Source organism: Dermacentor albipictus, unplaced genomic scaffold (genome assembly GCF_038994185.2).
Source record: "Dermacentor albipictus isolate Rhodes 1998 colony unplaced genomic scaffold, USDA_Dalb.pri_finalv2 scaffold_17, whole genome shotgun sequence".
NCBI lineage: Eukaryota > Metazoa > Arthropoda > Arachnida > Ixodida > Ixodidae > Dermacentor > Dermacentor albipictus.
Genome location: NW_027225571.1, coordinates 1344996 through 1364789, shown reverse-complemented (window position 1 = coordinate 1364789; position 19794 = coordinate 1344996). Strand labels below are relative to the sequence as shown.

The window sequence follows — 19794 nt, the reverse complement described above, 5'->3', positions numbered from 1 at the left end:
GTCGTGAATTTAAAACAATTAATGTCCACTTGAACGCCGCTGAGTTTTTGCGCAGCGAGTAATGTACCATAGTGGTACGTGAGGGCGATATGGCGTCTAGGTAAAACGTGGAAGGGAGTCTACGTCTAGGCGATGCCCTCTCGGCGGCAAGTATTGCGATTCGCCTGCTCTGCTCCGTCGAGGCGCGCTCGTGACGTGGCGTCGCTGCCAAAGTGAATTTAGGCGCTGTTTCGCTGCTACCGGCGCCGCCAGCTTTCTCCCTCAACGGGCCATTTCGTGCTTTCGTATAAAAAAAAAAAAGAGTAGCGACGAAAGCGGCGCTTTCAACTGTACCAACCCGCAATAGGTGTCGTCATCGCTCACTCCCAATCATTTTAATTACATCAGGCTTTTCACACATTTTGTCTGCTATGATAGGCGTCGAGTTAAAATGTACAGCTTTAATATCGTGCGCGAATGATAGGCAGGTCCCGTATAGTGAGGGTCCTTGGTTCTCGAGTTTGATATTTTTTTTTCCAATTTGGGAGGTAAAACTGGGTGGTATTTTCGTAGATGAAAACCGAGGAGAAATCGGGCTTCTTTTTTTCTGGGATTTCGGGATTTTTCCGGTAAATTTCACGAACCTTTAGCACAGCCAGTGGCCTGCTCTTGGATACAAATGTTCTATTTAAACATGCGAAATCACTCATAGGAACATGCAATGACAAATAGAGGTGCTCACAAATCATGTGACGAACTCACCTATGCAAATCATTGTTGGTGCTCAGTATTCGTACAGAAACGATAAATAGAGACAGGTATCACTTCCTTGCTTTGTGCTCTTCGCGTCTTTCCGCAAAGGAAAAATGTACAAAATAGTAGTAGACGCGGGCATGCTTCGCGAGACGTCTGATGCTTCTCAGCCATTCACTCTAAAAACAAAGAGAGTGCCGGGCACTCCCTTTGAGGGAGTAGATGCTTGTCCCATATTTCACTCTCTTTTCGAGAGTAGATCGACCCTCTTTGAGAGAGAGTAGGTCAACTCCTGTTGACAGAGTTTTGTTTCTCCACCGCCAGGGATTGCTAGTACTCTTCCGCAGAGTGATAATACTCTTCCCACAGGGAGTGCTAGTACTCTTCCCCAGACTGCTAATACTCTCACCGCAGGGGTAATGGCACTCCACCAGACCGAGTACTTCTACTCCCCCAAACAGAGTGCTAGTACTCTTCCCAATACCCTCTTAGCGAAGTCCTGGCCGCGCATGCAGGCAGGAAATCAGATCAAATTAGGGTCGCTGATACACCGTTCCTTAGGCGGCTCCTCAGAGTCAGTAGCCCAATTCCAAGCGGCCTACAGAATAGGCGTGAGCAAAGTTATGCAGGATTTTAAAATCATCTTTCCTGTCTATTTGCTGCCTACCATGAGGCGTGACTGCTCGGAATCGGCCTTATGCGTATGCATCGCGAACGCCACTGCGAAGAAAAAAAGCTAATTAACATTTAATGCGCAATTATCTTCGCACATTTCACAATCAGGAGACACATAGTCTAATTAGAACACAATAGTAGAGGGAATCACATAGTCATGGAGAACCACATTGCTCTATACATCACATGGATTCGAACCCGCGTACACTCGCATCTATACAACTGAAAGCACACATCCTAACCATTACATTACAGAGCCACCACGCTCAGTCGTGTTGTTTTAGAGGTTATATATATAACAAATGTATTTGAGGAATCGGCTGCGGTAGGTGGAGTTTCTCTGCAGTGTGCTGTGCTGTTGTGTATTGGAATACGTTTGCGTTTGCATCATTTCCATTCCTTGCTACGACTAACGAAGGAATACAACGTAGACGACGACGTGAGAGCTATTCACGGCTTGTCGTCACCCCAGGAAAATAACAAATGTGCCGTTCAGCTCACGATCGAGTGCTTTTCCAGTCCATGCATTATATGTTCTCCGAAAATACGCGGATACAAAGTATCGTGCCAACCATCCACGTATGTGAATTTAAGTCGCGCGTATACTGGTGAGCATTTCTGTTTATTTTTTCCGCCAGTTCCATTCGTATGTGGTTAACTGCGACGCCAGTACCAGGCATTTCGACGTGCCTCACGCTGCCGTGTAGGCGTTCTTTTCAAGTGCATTAGTTTAGAGTTCGGTTCAGTCCGCTGTGAGCTGTTGTCCTGCATTAGCAGCGGATCGTTGGCGCTTTGAAGAGCATGCATTCCAGCATTTGGAGACTGCTTATGCCGATAGCCGCGTCACATGCATTGGCACCCATGTTTAAATGACTAATGTGTCCACTTGTTACGCGTGCACTGCTCGTATCCTGTGGCAGTGCTCGTTCTAAAAGCTTCGAAGACCATCTACATTCATACGTGTGTTCAATATATATGCACAGGATGGACTTGTCGGCTAGTTGGTTGAGCATTTTAGAAGAAACAGCGCAACGCAAGCACGACGCAAAAACATGGACCACACCACGAAGCACTGGTGAGGTTGATGCTTTTTTTCGTTCTGGTGTTTGCGCTGTTCCTTCTTGCACGATACACGCACACCACAGGTAGGCAAAAGTTTAGGAGCATAGGGCGTTAACTTTGTTTTCCCCGTTTCCTCTCAGTGTCAATGGCACAACGCGTTGCCCGGAATTGCGCACGCTTACCCTCATATTCAGAAATGCATCATAACTTGAAGCCCATGCTTGACTTGATCTAAATGACGCAAGCCGTGAACGCACCAAAAGAAAGGCAGTGAGCGTCTAGGGGACGTTCGCACCAGGCGTCGTTTATATAAAGTCAAGCATGAGCTTTGTATTAAGATACATTTCTGAATATGGGGGTTAGTCATCTACTTCTCACAGAAAATTTCGAAGAAATGCCCACCAAAACCAGGCACATTCGTAAACTTAACTAGGCAATACGAAGCTCCATAGAAAGAGTGGTATTAAAAGCTTTCAGTATTTTGCTTTACTCCAAAATGGTTGCGCTCTCGTGGCTTCAATGTACAGAGATAGTGCAGCGTTAGCTAAAAAGCATGAATTTCCAAACTCCATGCCAAAATAAGCTTGTAAAATTATTTAGGTGCTAGAATCCAGGGTTTGTAGCGATCCTTGAAAACCCCTTATTTCTAAAATGCCATTTTCAAGGCATTGAAAACCCTGGAATTTTTAGAAGTACTGGAAAGTCCTTAAATTTGTACACTTGGCTAGACTTAGCAGACATTGCCAAGCGTTGTTTTTTTTCCTTCTGTGACACTCTTCGCATGTCACAGAGAATTGTCTGTGTAGGTAATATAAGGAAAGCGACATCCTTAAAGTTGAAATTACAAAGGAGCTGCAGATACCAATTTTAGGCACACGGAACCGGCGACAAATGTACTTGGAGGAGCAGAAGCAGGAAGCTCAACAGTTGAGGCATTCAAAGAAAAGCCGTGATGAGTAAATCGAGAGCTACAGACACAATAAAAGGAAATTACAAACGACTTGCTTATTTGGTGGTGAAAAGCTGAGGCAACAGATGACATCACATACACTGTCAAACCAGACAGTATTCAAAAACTGCAAATGTTGCAGGTCCAAGTAGTTAATTGTGCTATTGCAGAAAAACTTTGAGCGCTTTCTTGAAATGCTTCCTTGTGTGCGTTTAGTGATTGGCGGTGAAAGGCAAATTAGCAGTCTTTCATATGTTTGAAATCAGTGAAATGCGATTTGTTTTGTTTTCTTTTGTTTGCATTAAAGTTAATGTTGATGAACAAGTTATTGCCTGCCCAAACTACTAAAAAAATCGCACGAGGTCCTTGAAGTTACTGTGTCGGGGCCTCGAATGTTCTTGAAAACCATTGCATTTTTTTCTTCAATATTGCTACGAACCCAGTAGAACAACTGTCATGGAGTAAAAACCTTGGCTGAACAGGGGCTTATACGAAGAGCACAGGAAGACTAGAAATGCAGTAGTAGGCATGGAGGGTCCTGAAAAAAATGTGCCACATCTGCTCGTCTGCCTTGTTTCTGCATTGACTGTCCCATTTTTAATAGAAGTGCACTTACTGTTCTACTCCAATAAACGCAACATTACCAACTCCAGTGTGGGGCAGTCCTTCAGCCAGTGCAGAACTCTTTCTGTACATCCCTGTCAGCTCTGTCATTTTTCCAGCATTGTAGTACAAGATTTGTTAAATTTGTTTCGCAGAATATGAGCAGTATACTCTTAAATTAGCTGTTTATTTGTATGCACAAGCTCAGGTCCTCAGTTTGGTTGCATGGCAAATTGCCATACCTCAATAGATACAAGAAAAAATGTTATTAGAGTTTAATAAAATCCAAACAGTAATAATCACAACAATATAATGACATACATTTCTTTTGGTACGTATACAGCCCTTGTCTTGGCACTGTATAAATTCAACTATACATCGCAAGTACTGTGTCCTGACCACTATTATTCACATGTGTAAAACCATCACAGCAAATCTTCAACAAATATCACAGTGATTAGTGACATACACTTTGTAACTGCTTTACATGAGCATAATGTATACAAATGGTCCTTGTGTGACACGACTAGTGCCACCCGAGTACTATTACTCACAGGTGTAAAACCAACAAAGCAGTACTTTAAAAATATCACAGCGCTTAGTGACGTACATGCTGTAACTCCCTTGTAAAAGCTTAATACAAACACGTGAGCACACAGAAAGCTAGCAGTGCGCCTACATGGAAATACCACCGCCTGAATACTAATTCATAAGTGTACAACCAACCAAGCATTTCGTTAAAGAATATCACAATGCTTAGTGACATACAATTTGTAACTAGCTTATATAAGATTTATACAAACATGAGAACATACCCAAAGCTATTGGTGCACCTACATGGAAGTGCGGCCATCTGAACATTATTATTTGCATGTGTAATCTCAACAGAACAGTTCGTTATAGTGACGCCCATTTTGTAAGTGCCTTATACAAGCTTAGTGCAAGCACAAGAATGCGGAAAAAATAAATTAAGAACTTGCTCTATGAATACACAAACAGATCAACACAAATGGTAAACACCGCTTTGAAGACACGTGACCGTGACAAAGCACAGTGCTGTGCCGGTTGAAACTGCCATCCACAAAAGTATTGAGCAATGCTTAAACCACACGCAATAAAGTGCTGAAAGACTGCATCTGTAACGTACCTATTTTAATTCAAATTTCTTGAATATAGGGCTCTCTTGCAGATAAGGCATCTGATCCAACTGACCTGATTTTACACCTGCTAAATGCATACAATGCACTCAGATATAACTGGTTATAATAATTATAAAAGGCATTTAAAAACTTGATAGTATGATGAAGATGCATGACTAGAAAAGTTCTGTCCCCCTCGTACTTGATAAAAAGGTGTAAGTACGACACATGTTCTTTTTTTCCGCAATTTTTGCATTAATGGACACCCGGGAACCTCGAACCCACAAAAAAAGAAGATACTGCTGTGTTAATAGTGTTGTGAATAATTTTTTGTGAAAGCTTTTTACAGACAAGTTGCAGTCTCGTTTCTGGAGGTTGAGCCGTATCATGCAAAATAACATGGAAAGTGGTCACATGGGAGCATGACACTATGCCATAATGTTCATTTCAGTTGACTCTCTTGCCCTATAAGTCAGTGCTCACTGTGACCAGTGATGGAACAGCAGTGTCTGTGTGATTTTCATCACACTTCTGTCCTATGCCATCTTTACCAGAGTTGGCGGCACATAGATACCCAAATTTCGATAGTGTTGCTTTCTCAGGTGGTTGTTTTTGATTTGCTCAATATCAGTTGGCACTTCAGCTGCATCAAACTTCTTTTTTACCTCTTCAACAACAACATCAACAACAATCTTACGACACCTGTGCTGTCCTTCTAGTTGCCTACAAAGACCAGTTAATCTAGCAACAACACTGACAGTCTCTACTATCTTATAATGGGAAAGAGGTGTGTCCCACCATGTGTTCCACGTTGTCGCTATGTGGGCTGGCTGGGGAGGCAACAACTGTAATATGTTTGCATATTTTAAAGTGATGCGTGTACTGTGTTATAACACCTAACTTAGTCTTGCACTTGCTGCACAAGAACACTGGCTCACAGTCGTGGTGAAAAGCTTTTGTATGTTGAGCAAATGAGTTGTATGCACTACAAAAAAAGTCACAGTGATAGCACACATGTTGCTCTACCAGGCCTGGTGCGGTTCCTTCTGACACTGCTGCTGATGCTGACACACTGCTGCTTGCCTCGTACACTGTTGCAGCTGCAGTAGACATGGCCGTCTCTGTATCTATTGCTGCCGTGCCACCTGTCATGGTAACTTCAGGTGGTATCGGGCTCACTTCTGCAACAGAGATGTCGTTTGCCCCTTGAGGGCTCTCGTCATCAGGGCCAATAATTTCGTAGGCATTGTCTCCTGCATCGAAGAACCAATAAGAACAGCCTGAATTAACAAACATAGCTCTAAAAAGTACGGACATCAAAACTTAACCACAAGCTTTGCACATCAGTGACCAGGCTTAAGGAATAATACTTGCAGGAGGAGTTACACAATTGTGTTCATACATTACAGTTAAGCCTCATTAGAAGAGATACTAAAGAGGCACGGGAAACATGTCTCACGAAACCAAATATTTTAAAACACTGAGGAGCCAGACTAGATCACCTTATTATGCATCATCACTAAAGTATGTTTAGATATATCTGAAGGAATAATTGCTCAGGGTGGCTTAAAGGGCCCCTAAACCACTTCTTGACATTTTTTGAAGATTTCAAGTAAACATGCACATCAAAATCAGAATGCCGTCACAATTGACGACGCCAAACGCCACAGTGCGTAGCACTGTGGGAGCACCACAATATGACGAAAACGACCCCGTGCGCCTCTCTGGACCTATCCTGCACCCCCCCACTTTGTCCTGACATCACCAGGCTGTCTCTGATGATGTCACCAGTTTCCGGTGCTGTCGATTGGTCGAACGAAAGTGTACGACTGCCGGCAAGGCCTGCAAGCAAATACACACTCCTTCTTCGTCGCGTTGCTCGCGATGCCATTGTGGGCAGCCAATGGGGGCAAAGAACAGAAACGCCAGCAGAAGGATCTCCCTATGAGGCTCTTTAACTAGAGTCACCATACAGTTCCATTGTATTGGCAAGGTCATTAGCGCCACCCCTCGCAGGATGACGGGCCTGCGCGGCAGCAGCAGAGCTCGTCGGTGATGGCCTGTCCCGTACCATTTGGAGGTGTACTAGGCGAGGAAAAGACGATACTGTCCAGATGGCCTGTACCAGATGAAAGAGTAAAATGAGCGGGGACTACTTTTAGATAATCAAACACGTAGCTCCACTATTACTGCACCGTTTTGAAAAATTCTCGTGGCTACGTGTTCGTTGCCTTAACATGTACAACTGCAACACCGCAACTAAATTTCAACCTCGGTGGTTTAGGGGCCCTTTAAAGAAGACATTAACAGCTTTCTAGTGACTGTAGATTGTGTTAGCTTCCTCCCTAACTTCTGGAAGTTAAACACTTCACTTTGCAAGCCTTGTTGCTCGCGGTGCCTTTGAGGTGCTCTTAGGCGCTCGTCAGCTTCAACTGTCGACACTTTCTGCCCTGCACTGTCCTCGTTGCCCTCCTTTTCTAGTTCATGCTAAAGAGACATGCGCACTTGACCTGTGTGAGGATTGTGTGATCTTTATGCCCTTTGGAGCACACAAGGTGCATGAAGTGAATGTGTCTGGGTTGTGTCCCTTCGAAGTTGTGAATACTTAAAAAGTCGTTAGTAACAAAGGTGACTCTTGTGTACAGTGTTTTTAATGTGGCAAACCAACCAAACCATTTTCAGATGTCTCTTACAACCAAGTGTATCTTGTAATGAGATTCTACTGTACTGAATATTTTTCATCTATGGATCATCTGCATGTACATATAGTCACAAAGACATGCTGTGTGGAATGGCGAATTAGGAAAAAGCTCGTACTCTTACTTTTTGTCCCTAACATAAGCAGCTGATAATAATATGATAAAAAGCAGGTAATGAGGCAAGCATGGAACATAATCCTTCAGCTCTAAACAGCTTTTTGGGCCCACATCATTCCCTCATGACATAAGGAAACAACTTGATTGCAGTAATGGCTGCATGTGATCTGAGTTGATTGAAACAAACAATACGTAAGGTTGCCCTGTATGTAATTTTATCAGTGCTTTTTAGATGTCCTGCTGGCGATCCTGGCTGCACAATGTTTCTCATGCTTTTTGCCACGATTCCTTTATTTTCCACTCCACTCTTTTTTCTGGTTTTATCCCCTTTCCCTTCCCCCTTGCATAAAATAGCACACCTGAAGTATCAAATCTGTTGAATTATTGTGTGTATCATACCTGTTAACATGCGGGCTTCTCTGTAGTCTGTGTTGTATTTTTGCGCTGTACAAGTCAATTCAAAATGAAAGATGGAATGTCCCCGATTTTAGTTTAATTGTATGTGTATGTATATATATATATATGTCTCTCTCATGTTTTGAAATATATGTACATTCAGGAGTGCCTGCATGCTCTTCTTCCCTGCTCCAGTGACGAAAAGAAGAGCCTTTTTATGCAGCATAGTAAAACATTCACATGTTTTCGCTGTGCCCATTACATCACTTATCATATGGATCTGTCACAATACAGAGTAGCAGTGGTCCATAATACTAACTCATCCCAACAAAACTATAGATTAGCACATACCGACATGCTGTGAAACAACTGTTGCAAAGCCGCTGGTGCTTGCAATTTCCGCAGCACTGCAGTGGTACAGCCGAGTGCCACCTGTATAGTGCCAAATGCACATGCATGTTAGCAACTCACTAGTTGCTGATGGTTTCATAAGCTTTACACTACACAATAAAGTAATCTAGACAACTTTGTTGGAACAAATACACATAATTAGGACACCACTTAAAGACTAACACGATTAATTGCCCCCAATCTCTCACTCACTAAGGGATAATACTACTGAAACATCAGTGGAGAGCTCAGATTAACAGTCCATAAAGGACAAGCTTTCTTTGAGGAAAACAGCTATAACAGCGGTTAGTTTTCTTGATCAGCTTATGTGCTAGCTTTGATTTAAATGTCATTCAGTACTATAAAATATGAAGTGCCGCATTTCTAGCAGCAGAAGGCGTCATCAGCCTCAGGGTACAACCGATTTTTGCACTGTTTGAGTCAGTGAGCCACACGTACAAAGAAAACCGAATTCACACATACATATACAGTGCCAAGTGCACTCTTCCTTCTGAAAACGCAGCCGCCAGTTCCAATGCTGCTGAACGGAAAGGTTATATAGAGTGCGAGACTGCATGGAACTACCACTTATGACTGTAAGTGTATGATCTGCTGATTGGAGAGGTAGTCACATGCTATTTCTAGCCTCTTTTAGAAGCATTACTAAAGGATTAATTAAAATCTATTCATAAGTCATGAATTTCACGCATCAACGGTTTGGTTAAATAACTTGTGAGAAAAAGACATGTTTACCTGGAAGAGCAACCTTTTTTCCTGCTGCAAATTTTCCTTCGAATTAATGAAATAACTTTACAGTGTCATAATATATTGTGTTTCTCGCAACTACTTCCCAGCAGTGGCGAGTTACAGTGTTTATATCTGACTCATTGGGCGACAATACTGCCAAACACAAATGCTTCACGAACACGAGAACACGTCCCTAGCAGAGAATAGCCTCTGTGAGACATGATCGCACCTTTGTGGTCAAAATGTACATTAGAACGACACCACCATCTGATTAAAAAAAAATCCTCAGTACAAGGCAGCAGCCAACTGCATAATGTGAAATTGCAACTGATGTCCACTTACTGGTGGCCTGTGTTCGAGTCACTTCTGGCAGTTGACTGGGTGCTGAGAAATGCACGTCCTGGGTTGTCCCTACAAAACATACAGGGTTATGTCAAATGTTGAAAATACATATACACCGGCATTTCATAAGTTGCAAAACAAATGAGTAAACTAATAAACAACTGTAATGTAAACAGAGTACACATAAGATAGGCTGTCAACTGGTAATGCATTACGTGAAAAACCTAATGCATAGGAAAGACTATATCTATACACACGAAGCTGACACACAATTCGCTCTAGGTTTTTCCGTGCAGTATATTCAAATTATTAAGTCTCGTGGTTAGAGCAAGATTAGTGTAAATTACACACTAAATTATGTACCCTGGAAAACTTTTTTGCAGTATGCACCTGTGCGCGCTTCGAATGAGTAGCATTGTAAAATTTACGTACATGGCATTTAACATGGTTGCTGAACACGGATTTCCTTTGCCCTGTGGCGTGTACAGTGAGCTACATATATCTGCCCCCCCCCCCCTTTTTTTGTACTAGCCGTACTGCGTGCCATTGCACTTATATGCACGTCAATAAACCTTACGACACAGAAATAAAAAAAGCGCCAATCACCCATGCCTGCATGTTGTAGTGGGCCTAACCTAACCAAGCATGGGCTGTTGCTTTTTATAGTAAACAAAGGCACCGTGCTCATTGCATGTATGTATCATGTCACTAAGCAAATATGCAATTTCATTGTACCACTATTTTTTTATCACATGGATGTATCTGTTGAGAGGCAAGACAAAAAGCAGTCACTTCTCAGAACTAATCAGCTTTTTTAAAACACATATCTAACTTTTCAATGACACTTGCTGCTATGTGTTTGTCTCCAGAGAACATACTTGATTTGACTTTCCAATCGGAGACATTACATAAATATACCATGTTAAGATGACTGCCTGGAGCACATGAGAATTTTCAACTTGGTGTAACATACTGTATCTTGATTTTGGTTACATTTGGTCAAATGGTACACCAAATATACCCACATACTAGTTTTCTTGTCCAAATTGCATGGCAATGTATTTTGATTTTTCGGCATTGGCTCCTCTGCACTACGTGAAGTCGCGCTGCACTGGCTCTTTCACATCCTCGTGTCCTTGCAGCTGCCTTCTTGAGTTATATAAAGCGGGTGCCTGAAAAATATTGTATGCAAAAGTCAACACAAGGGCATGGTGCAAAACAACATCAAGACAGTCAAGGCCATGGCAATAAAAGAAAGTCTTAGCTCTTAGTCTTCTTAGTGAAATGCATGCAAAACATCCAAATGACTGCAACAGTCAACTGCTAAATTAACTTCAATTTTAGATTTACACAAAAACGAAATAACGGACAGTTCATCCTCGTTCGGCACGAATGTTAGAATACTCCTGCTAATGAATAGAACATTGGTCATTTTCAGACATCGTAGGTCTGTCATGAGCCTGGTGTATCGCAAACACCATTTGTGACACATCCTAAGCACGTGCACAGTGTGCCCCCCGCACCATCCCTGGTTGTGCCACTGCTGAAGCCATAATTTGAGGATTATAGCTGCAAACATGATGCTCAGTAGGGATGAAAATATTGTCCTTCAGTTCAATGGATATATGGATGTGCCTATAAAAAAGGGCAATGAGGCTTGTTATGGCAAGCTTGCCCACATTTCAATACTAACAAGAAAGTTCACTGCGGCCTGCATCTAAGCTTACTAAAAGGCATGAACTTATTTTCATGTATGAGGTGCACAATGGAGTTCATTTTTGACAGACCCGACTACTGCTGCAGTTTGAAATCTAGCATTTTAGATTCTTGAAGGCATGTAAAAGTCGCAGTTAAACCGCAGTTATTGGTTTATTACACCAACCTATTGTTCTGTGTACGACAGACTGGTAACACGGAATTAAAGCAACATTTTATTTTGATATTTTATTTCTCTACTAAAAATATTCAAGCGATAAACACATTTTGATCTGCCATGCAATAGCAAAATGCACACATTACGCTTGTAACCCCCAAAGGTAGGCTGATTTAGCTATTCATATGACATAACTCTGACACGCCAACTCATATTAGCAAATGCAAAGGCACGTCCAAAACAATAAGCGTATGCAAAGCGCCCTTGCAATTGTAATTCCACACAGCAGCCGTTATATTCGATGCCGATGAATAACTAGCTGCTCGACAATTCACCGAGTTCGTAGACATAAGCATCCTTTCAGTTTCCCACCATGCACGAAAACCGCAACAGGAGACAAAACCAGACCTACCTATAATCACACCATTTCAATACATGAGCAAAAACAGTTCAGTCTTAGGGATAAACACTGTGAGAGCGATTTAGTGCGCGACGGCGACGAGCAACAAAACGGGCCGTCGCTTGAACAGATGGCTCGGTTCTGGAAATCTAGAAATCATCGCTCGTCGCCCGAAAGTGCTATGAGCGACTTGCCAATAACACGAAGCCGGAACTAGATGTACTACATCGCTCAAATACTACCGATTGTAGCGCGGAACGAGCAAATGATTCAATTTTTATACGTGCAAGGATAAGAACCTACGGCAAGACCTCCGGACATATTTTATGCTACTTTTTTAGTAAAATACATCAACGTAAATTACTAAAGCACGCGTCACGCGTGATTGCAGCCCTCATGCCGGCAACACCGGGGAGGCGTCGCTCAATATCGTCGCTCGCACGGAGTACGACTTGTAGGCGACGAGCGAACGCGACAGCCATCTCCATCGCGTCGCTTGTAGCCGCCGCGCGCAAGATCGCTTATATGGGGTTCATACTTTTTTCAGCATAAAACATGGATTCCTCATGCGTTTTCAGTAAGTTCAAGATAACGCGCTCAACTGACCTCTTGCAGCATACAACTGAATGCCTGCGGCAAAGTTTCTAACTAGCACTGGTGCTGCGGTAACTTCAGTGGTCGCAGATTCCCCCTGCGCGAGACACCGTCAAGCGCGCGGTTTATTTATAAAAAAAGCATGCTGCCAGCAAAATGACGCCTTCTGTTATGTGATTCCTTAGTTCAACAGCGTTCCGTACACAGTAGACTGCTAAACTGAATAAATTCAAACACACAAAACGCACGCTAATCACGCTCCGCATAGGCTCGGAATAACGGGCTGGTGAACGAACCATTTTAAGCGTCCTCTCGCCTGGCGTCTTATTGAACTAACCATAGTTCTGGCAGCATTTGCGATCTTTAAAGCTCTTACGGAACACGGCAACGTGATAAAATCACATGCAGTTATCGCGACGACTGGCTTTTTCGATTGACATGGAGAGACACAGCGCGTACGCCTAATCTTTTGTCAATCGCGTCGGCTAAGCGCAGCGACGGCTTCCTGGCGATAGCATGACATATACGGAGAATGTGCACCTAAGTTAGAATTCACTTACCATGGAGGATTTGCTGTTATATCCAAGGCATGACGAACGACTGTCGTGTTTTCGTAGCGACGCGAGATGGCTGACATACGATCGTCCTCGGCTGGCCTTCGCGGCGGCGGTGCAGCTCGCTGGACGATGCTGTACGGATCACCTTTCTCCGGTGCTGTGTTGTTCCGCGATCATGAGCGCGCGCGCGTGCGGTGGAGCAAATCCGAGTGAAAAAGTAGAGCGTTCGCTACGCGTTCCTTTGAACTGCGGCGGCCTGTTCTCTTAGAAGCAACTGCATGTAATAAAGCCACAATTAGGTTTCTGGCCTCCTGTAACAAAATCCCGCCGGACAGATGTCCTATTCTGCCGTCTAAGAATAGGACACACTTTTGGCACACATAACTTCTTACACAGATGAAACGAGCCTCCAACCTGTGGTAGATGCGGGGAGAGGCTGACCGTCCTCCACGTCCTACTGGAGTGTCGGGAAGCCGAATCCGAAAGAAAAAAACATTTTCTCTTAGCATACCGGCACCACATCCCCCTTCATCCTGTTATGTTACTTGGCCCAGAACCACTCTTTGACACCAACGCCGTCCTAGGTTTTTTGAAAGATGAAGTGTTGCATGTTATTAGCCCCACACGTTCGTAGCGCTTCCTCTCTTCAGAGGATGCCGCTGCGATAATTATTTTGAATAGCACATGCCTCTAGGCCCTTGTGGTTCAAGGGCTCTGGCGAGGCAGTAGTGCTGTAAGCACTTTAACATCTCGCATAATTTAAACAATGCAGCAATCCTTTACGATGGATTTTAATGTTCATAGTATTCGTCATTAGTCATCGCCATAATTTTATAGCACGTAGATTTTACGCACTTTACAGCGACTATATTTAGGCCACTTTATAGCCAAGTCACATCTTCCATAATACATCGTTAACATTACCACTTGTCATGGCGCTCTTTGGCCAAACCTGGCCCTTGCGCCACAAAACACCACACAGCATCATCATCTTAGAAGCAAAACGATGTGTTCTTTGCTCAGCGTGCATGAATGATACATTGCCATGTTCGGGGCCAGCCACCTACAGTTGAAGCAGAAGATTACGCTACGTTTTGTTCTCTATTGCCGCAAGAGTAGTTTTACTCTCTCTCTCTGAAGGGGAGAGTGAAAAGCACATTTCAATCTCTCCTTGGTGACAGAGTGAACAATGCATTTCACTCTCCTCGACATTTCGCGAGAGTAAAACGACGCTTTGAAGAGAGAACCGGCCGCTTCATTCCTGCGATACCCTTCCTAGTTTTTAGAGTGTTGTTGACGTACACATTTAGCATATGCATTTTTCAACATCTTCCTATTCATTCTAGAAAACTGTCAAATCTTTCGTCCTTGTCTACTGTCGTCCTGCTTTGCCGTTCTGTGATCAGAACGTCAAACAGAACAGAGCAGCCGTTCTGTGAACGTAATCTGGCTGGGTAAGCGTTCTCTCAATAGCGAATTTTAGAATACGGCAACCAATTAAGCCGTACTCAAGTGTTGGGCGACGACAACTCCAGTGTTGCTCCTTTGCGGCCTTTTATGCTCGCTCTGCGCTGTTCTATACACTCTGCGATTACGCTTCCCAAGGCTTGGGCACCGTGATCTAAAAATCTCTGATGTCACAGCTACCATTCGCAACGTACGGAAACCTTTGCTCTGCGTCTGCTTTCTAGCTCATTACCGCCGTATACACGTATGCGACATACGGGAAATGCGATGATATGCGCCGCGTTCGTAATCATGTAAACGCATCCGCTAAAAAAAAGCGGCAACCTTTCGCACATTTATGACCGGCTGGCGTTATACTTATTATATATAAGGATGTTTCAGAGAACACTTTCAAAAAATGTTTAAAAATTGCCTGTGGCAGATAGCATAGTTTTAGTCCACGAGATGCTCTACTAGAAGAGGCGAACATTACTTGGAGGAAAACTTGAAATACGTAATCATATAAGTAACAAAAGTTCACAAATTAAGTTATTAACTTATTAACTTATGGCACATATTGCAATCTAAAATTCTAGCATGTGAAACTGCAAGGCATATACACTTGAAAAACAAATGTGTGGATGACGCCATTTACGAGAAATGCCGTCAAACTTGCGTTAAAAGTACACTGTCGTCCTACTTACTTTCATAACAGAACCCCGTTTTTATGTATTGAAGCACAAAAGAAACTGGAATACTATTGCATTTATCCGCAAAATTCAGGAAATAATAACTCAAAGCTGGTGTCATCCTGAGAATTCGTTCCAAATGGATCCGCCTTGCGAACATCCCGGCTAGAATTTGTAAATTGCGTTAGGTGCCATAAGGTAATTAGTCAATATAATTAGGGATTTTCTTCTTAATTAGCCTACTTCGCATTTCATTCTTTTTCCTGACAATAATGTCTGCCTCTAAAGTAGACCAGCTCACGGACTAGAATTGCGTTATCTGCCACAGGCAATTAAAAATATAATTTGAAAGTGATCGCCGAAACATAGGGTATGCCGGTTTTCGCTTGAGTGTTAAGCGAAACTGAGGCATATGCCATATTTGCATACAAATAACATTATTAATGGGGTATATATTGTAACTGGAGTCTGGTGGCTTTGAACGGGTTCCAAGCGGCACATGACCCACCCAAATCTCAGCCGTTCCAAAAACCAAATATTCCGCTGACCCACTACTACTCCATCCTACTGCTTGTCCTTCTCTTCCTGTTCTTTCACTTGCGACGTTCTTCGTTACCGTTACAATATAGACAATTGCACACACAAGGTGCGCAGCATTCATTAGTTTTGTCAGACTTGTATTTATTCCATCCTCTAAGATAGGGCCAGTTTCGGGGAGAAATAGGCTTTAACCCAATTTTCCTAAACTTGTTCGGTGGGCAGAAATTAGGGGTTATCGGGTATTACCTTAAAACCAAGGACCCTATGTTTGACGCAAGGATCCCCTTTCGCTCGATTCTGTACGTTTCTTATCAGCCACTGGTATACGACCGCCGACCACGGTGATAAAGTGGACAGAGCGCCCCGCGGACCGCTGGCGAAGCGTGTAAAGAACTAGCATTGGAATACAACCGCTACGTTATCCCGGCCCTGGTTTCTCGCAGTAACGCCACAGTGCCCAGTCACTGGCATTTAGACAACCCATGATCGTACCTAAAAAGCGACAAAGGTTGCCCCGAGGTATTTTTGCTACCCGAGTTTACAGCGAAGCTATTAAGGGCTACTTACCCCCTTATAGTGTCCACGTGTAGAAAAAAAAAAACACCGAAGATAGTGCAATCAATGTCGGGCCGACGCGCGGCGGAGGTGTAGTTCGCCATTAAGGGGCCCACATACACAGTTTCGCTGGTCATCCTTCTTCACAGAGTGGAAGCACACTAAGTTTTGTTGTTTGTTCTTCGTTTTCAATGTTTTTTTGTTTTTGTTTTTTATGCGGAGAGAAAGGGGAAGAGCCATTTCGCATAGGGGACTGTCGTGTCTGACGGAAGGACAGCGCAACGGTGGAGCGAAAACAATACGGCTTTATTTAGCCATCATCTTAACAACGGCGGGCGAACTGCCCAGTTCCATGTTACAGGAACGAAAGCGCGTGCCAGCTTGAATGCCGCCGCTTTTAAGCACAACCACAGATTGATAACGTTTGCGCCGCTACCAAGGCGCATTCCTAGCTGTGACGCCTTGTCGCCTAGGCGCGCGACATATCAGTTACGTACCATAATCGTGTAAGTGGTGCTTCCTTCTCAGACTGCCCTTGCAATTATTACGCCAACTTCGAATGACTGGAGATCGCACGTGTGCAAAGAAGTGGCGATTGCATGGCATTCTAGTTAAGTTAGCAGGCGTCCCGCCATGGTACTAGGTTACATGTTGGCGATGGGCGAATATCAAATTTTTCGAATATGAATTGAGTACAATTAGTAAGCATCGAATAGTCAAACGCAGACACATAAGTACGTATATACAGCGGGAATATTCATTTCTTATAGTTAGGTGCCGCGCCCGCGTTGATAAGTCCAAAAAATACAGGGCCGAGGAATCTGTTTTAAACACGAGATCACTAATTGTCATTAGGATATGCATGAATCGTCCCTCAACATCTTTAGGACTTGGTAACAAACAAGCTTTCCAACAATGAACGGCTGCTGCGTGAGATAGAGATTTACAAGAATGCCAAGATAATGATTGCCGAAAAAAGAAAAAGGTGCTGAAGGACTTGTGAGCCGTAAACACGTTAAAATGAACCATTGCAAAGAAAACATCACTGGTCGTAGCGTAAAAGGTAAATATGCTACATGACCAGGGACCCTATCACGTGAAACTATTCCAATCTGTTTTTATTCCAATCTCCTGACGTCAAATTTATGTAACCGCCGACGCAAGCATCGGGAGGGGAGAGGTGACCCGCACCATTGTTTGAAGAGGTTAGTGAAATACTCGACTCACTTACAGGAGTCTCTTTTGTTAGCTTTAAAATAGAATAGCATTGCCTACCTCTTGACAGCTTTTTCTTACATAATTGGCTCACAAGGGGCGAGGAGCACGCAGAAGTGGAGAGCGTTTCGGTGGGGCCGGGCTATATATATAGCGCAGTGAATGTAGATAACCTGATGAGGAGGGCAATGCTGGCGTCGGCAATTGGCCCGGTTCTCCTTGTGTATATAGATTTCAGTGACTGGTAGAAAATTGTGGTGGCGTGCAATGGAACGATAAAAATGCCTGCCACTAAAACGGATCCTCAGCGAAGAAAAGTGTAACGCATAAGTGTAACGTAAAAAGTATAACGTGCCGAGAGGGCTCGTCAACGTTGTACAGGCGCGGACATATCTTTATTACATGCAAAATAGGTGCATTTTGCCGGCAGCTCCGAGTAGCTAGTGCCGTAGCGACCGGTAAGCAGCCTATTCTATTCATTTCGGAACGAGGCAGTCTGCGACTGTTAAATACACACACACACAAACACACACACACACACACACACATATATATATATATATATATATATATATATATATATATATATATATATATATGTATGTGTGTGTGTGTATATATATATATAGCCATTTTATTCGGCATATTAGTACGTACACGTCACTTTGACGCGGTGAGTTCTCGCAATTTTGTGACTTCGCGTGACAGGCAGCCAAAGTGGGCACAGCCTGAAACATTTTGACCAATAGCGGCGAGCTGATGGCTAAAAACCCAAAGAATCGGAACTATTTATTTTTCTTTTGTTTGATTTATTCAAGCATAATCAGCATGTCATAGCAGATCAGGAGTTTTTGGGGTTTTGCTGACGTCGCGTGACCGACAAGCGAAGTGGCCGGTGGCCAGGAAAAGTCATGGCTATTCATGGAGGACTGATCGCGCAATTGAATTGAATAGAAAAGTTTGTAATAGCTTTGCGTTGTAGCACACCAGACTGCCAAAAACTCTCATGACAGACCACAAGGAGTTCTCGGAGGTTGTCATGTGGGCTTCCATCGTGAAACCGAAACCAAACTAGCATTTATATTGTTTCTGCATTCCTTCGAGACCTTTTGTCGTTGTTTAAATTTTGATAATTTATCATACTTCGTTTAGCTGATGGAGAACAATAAGAAGACTTTCACAGTCGTTTGTTGTGAAATATTTTATTAGCTTCAAGTACTCGAAAGTGCCGAATAGCGTTTTTTATATGAATACGAATAGTTAGTTTGTAATATTCGATTCAGATTCGAAAATTAAATACATTCACCCACCTCTGTTGTATATTCCGCTTTATATGGTTAACGTGTGCTCCAAGAAATGTATACCCGCCCAGCGTTTTCTTGTCGTTCGTCTAACGTGGCGTAACGACTGAAACTGCACACCGCAGTTTGGCTAAACGCCCAGAGTACAAGTCGAACTTCGTTTTCGAACAGTTGGAGTCGCACGGTAGTACAAAAAGCACGCTTCGACGTGGCGGTAGCACGCATTGGTGCCGCCTGCGCCCCTGCGATATAGTGCCCTACGCCTGTGATGGGCGGCTGTAATGGAGCGCCCTCTCCCTTTAAAATGCAGACATGACCGTTCAGAAGAGCATCGATTGCACTCCGCGAGATGGCACCACCAGTTCTGTGCGCATCACGTAGTCCACGTTGGCTGAATGGACGGCTACAGCTGCGGCTCCCTGAGCCCCGGCCTAGCCTCCCCCCATGACCTGGCTCCCCCTTCCCCTTCCCCTACTATTAAATAAAGTTGTTCCTCCTCATAGGCCATTTTTTTGTGTTTTGAACTTGTGTGCCTAATGTTTTGTGTAAGTGTAGTAGCGCGAGCGGTGAGTAAGGTGGCAGCCGGTGGGAATCACGGGACCTGTACCTGTTGTGTTAACTTTATGGCCTATCAGCTAAGTTCCAATGATCATTTACGGATGATAGAAGAAAAGAGGGGAAAATTGTCCAGAAACCATCGACGAGGATATTCAATGGAAGCCAACAGCCCGCGCGAACGAGCGAGCGAGCGAGCGGACGAAGTTGGTGTTCGA

General features: G+C 43.5%; 1 protein-coding gene across 3 annotated transcripts; it reads right to left on the bottom strand.

The window, feature by feature from the left end:
• Positions 1 to 4938: 4938 nt before the first annotated feature.
• Positions 4939 to 13410, bottom strand: LOC135897839 (uncharacterized). Of its 3 annotated transcripts, none has more exons than XR_010563169.2 (5): positions 13279 to 13410; positions 10877 to 11023; positions 9852 to 9920; positions 8724 to 8804; positions 4939 to 6413 (listed from the first exon to the last, which is right to left on the bottom strand). XR_010563169.2 is itself a non-coding variant. In XM_065426544.2 (5 exons), the coding sequence occupies exons 2-5, from the start codon at positions 10927 to 10929 to the stop codon at positions 5932 to 5934; spliced, it is 681 nt and encodes a 226-aa protein (XP_065282616.2). In that variant the 5' UTR covers positions 10930 to 11023; positions 13279 to 13410; the 3' UTR covers positions 4939 to 5931. The 3 variants fall into 3 exon arrangements, 1 of the variants encoding a protein (XP_065282616.2); XM_065426544.2 differs by having other exon boundaries at positions 10881 to 11023; XR_011509642.1 differs by lacking the exon at positions 8724 to 8804 and having other exon boundaries at positions 10881 to 11023.
• Between the last annotated feature and the right edge of the window lie 6384 nt (positions 13411 to 19794).

What these genes read in the sequence shown, in the direction of transcription:
- LOC135897839 (XM_065426544.2), bottom strand. Translation starts at nt 10,929, where the DNA reads ATGCCGAAAAATCAAAATACATTGCCATGCAATTTGGACAAGAAAACT. An exon ending in CAATTTGGACAAGAAAACTA is followed by an intron (nt 9,921 to 10,880) that starts GTATGTGGGTAT and finishes TATGTTTTGTAG; the next exon opens with GGACAACCCAGGACGTGCAT. An exon ending in GACTCGAACACAGGCCACCA is followed by an intron (nt 8,805 to 9,851) that starts GTAAGTGGACAT and finishes GGCACTATACAG; the next exon opens with GTGGCACTCGGCTGTACCAC.